The sequence below is a fragment of the Austrofundulus limnaeus genome, unplaced genomic scaffold (genome assembly GCF_001266775.1).
Source record: "Austrofundulus limnaeus strain Quisiro unplaced genomic scaffold, Austrofundulus_limnaeus-1.0 Scaffold1753, whole genome shotgun sequence".
Lineage (NCBI taxonomy): Eukaryota > Metazoa > Chordata > Actinopteri > Cyprinodontiformes > Rivulidae > Austrofundulus > Austrofundulus limnaeus.
Genome location: NW_013954155.1, coordinates 8,384 through 10,099, shown reverse-complemented (window position 1 = coordinate 10,099; position 1,716 = coordinate 8,384). Strand labels below are relative to the sequence as shown.

At 47.8% G+C, this 1,716-nt stretch overlaps 1 protein-coding gene across 1 annotated transcript; it reads left to right on the top strand.

The window, feature by feature from the left end:
* Positions 1-522: 522 nt before the first annotated feature.
* Positions 523-1,263, top strand: LOC106536280 (7SK snRNA methylphosphate capping enzyme; the record flags this gene model as incomplete). Its single annotated transcript, XM_014033488.1, is given in 2 exon segments — positions 523-957; positions 1,051-1,263. Coding segments are annotated over 2 exon segments (648 nt in total), but the record flags the coding sequence as incomplete, so codon positions are not given.
* Positions 1,264-1,716: the final 453 nt, after the last annotated feature.

Here is a 1,716-nt window from a genome sequence, read left to right as displayed (position 1 = left end):
GGTTACATCATCACAAAGAATTGTGTGGTTGTCTGGTAGACTACAGATCTGTATCATAGGACAAATTTATATCGTTTCTACCGTATATCGTTTATATCACACATTCCTAGTTTTTGAGTATGCCAGCTGTAAATCTTCAAGTATAAGTTAGTTAAATAAGTTCATTATCAGTTACCTGGATTTAGTTAAGTAATCAGTTTTTAACATTTTGGTATAAAAAAGATCTGAAGTAAAAGATGTGGTGATTGCAGTCAGATATTGTATAGACATAGTCAAAGCCATGATTTTTAGCATTAATCTTGAATTCTGACTTTGTGTCCAGGATAAATTTAGTAAGAAAAGTTTTTATACCTGGAAGGGATGTAGTTTAATGAGGTACTATGAATAGCTGGTACTTTTCATACAAATAAACATGGTACATCTCTTGGACTGATTGGAGGTTACATTCAGGTAACCTGGTGTTCCTACAGGTGTGGTGAACCTCAGCGCTGCACGGCTCGGACACCACAGAAGAAGAACAARCACCGGTACCAGTATGGTAACCACTCCCATTACTATGGTTACCACGGCGTCTACGGTGACCAGCAWGAGGGGCGGGTCGGTGAAGAGAGGGACATGAGGCTCCGCCTCCTGGAAGCTGATTGGTTCACAGACAAGACGGTGTTGGATATTGGTTGTGGTACTGGTCACATGACCCTGGCTCTGGCCCTGAGGTTTAACCCCGCCCACATCCTGGGGGTGGAGCTAGATGAGAAACTGGTCCATGCTGCCAGGCAGAACATCAGGCACTTCCTGTCACATGACCTTGTGCTGACGGAGAGGGGCAGGAAGCAGGGGACGTCCCGCCCCCTCCCTCTGTCCTTCASGGTGAGCCGAGGTCCTCTGGCGGCTCCACCCCTTTTCTCTTCTTCCTCGTCTTCATCTTCCAGGTTCCCCAACAACATCACCTTCATCCAGGTGAGTCCTGCCTGCCTCTAGTCCTCACCTGTCTCATCATCATCATCATCATCACCTCCATGGTAACTGCATCCATTTTGACTCCTCCCACAGGGTGATTATGTGTCAGAGGGACGGACGTGGCCAGGGCGGGGTCAGTATGATGTCATCACATGTCTGGGTGTGACCAAATGGGTGCAGCTGCAGTCAGGTGATGGGGGCGTGGCCAGACTGTTCAAACGAGCCTATCAGAGCCTGTCTGCAAGAGGCGTGTTCATCCTGGAGCCGCAAGCGTGGTGCAGCTACTGTCACAGCAAGAGAGCCTCGGTAACACAACTACACAACAACTACACAACTTAAAACAACTACACAACAGGCAACAGCTACTGTCACAGCAAGAGAGCCTCGGTAACACAACTACACAACATAAAACAACTACACAACAGACAACAGCTACTGTCACAGCAAGAGAGCCTCGGTAACACAACTACACAACATAAAACAACTACACAACAGACAACAGCTACTGTCACAGCAAGAGAGCCTCGGTAACACAACTACACAACAACTACACAACATGAAANCACCTGAGCACTGACTTCACCTGAGCACTGACTCCACCTGCACTGACTTCACCTGAGCACTGACTCCACCTGAGCACTGACTCCACCTGATCACTGACTTCACCTGAGCACTGACTCCACCTGATCACTGACTTCACCTGAGCACTGACTCCACCTGAGCACTGACTTCACCTGATCACTGACTTCACCTGAGCAC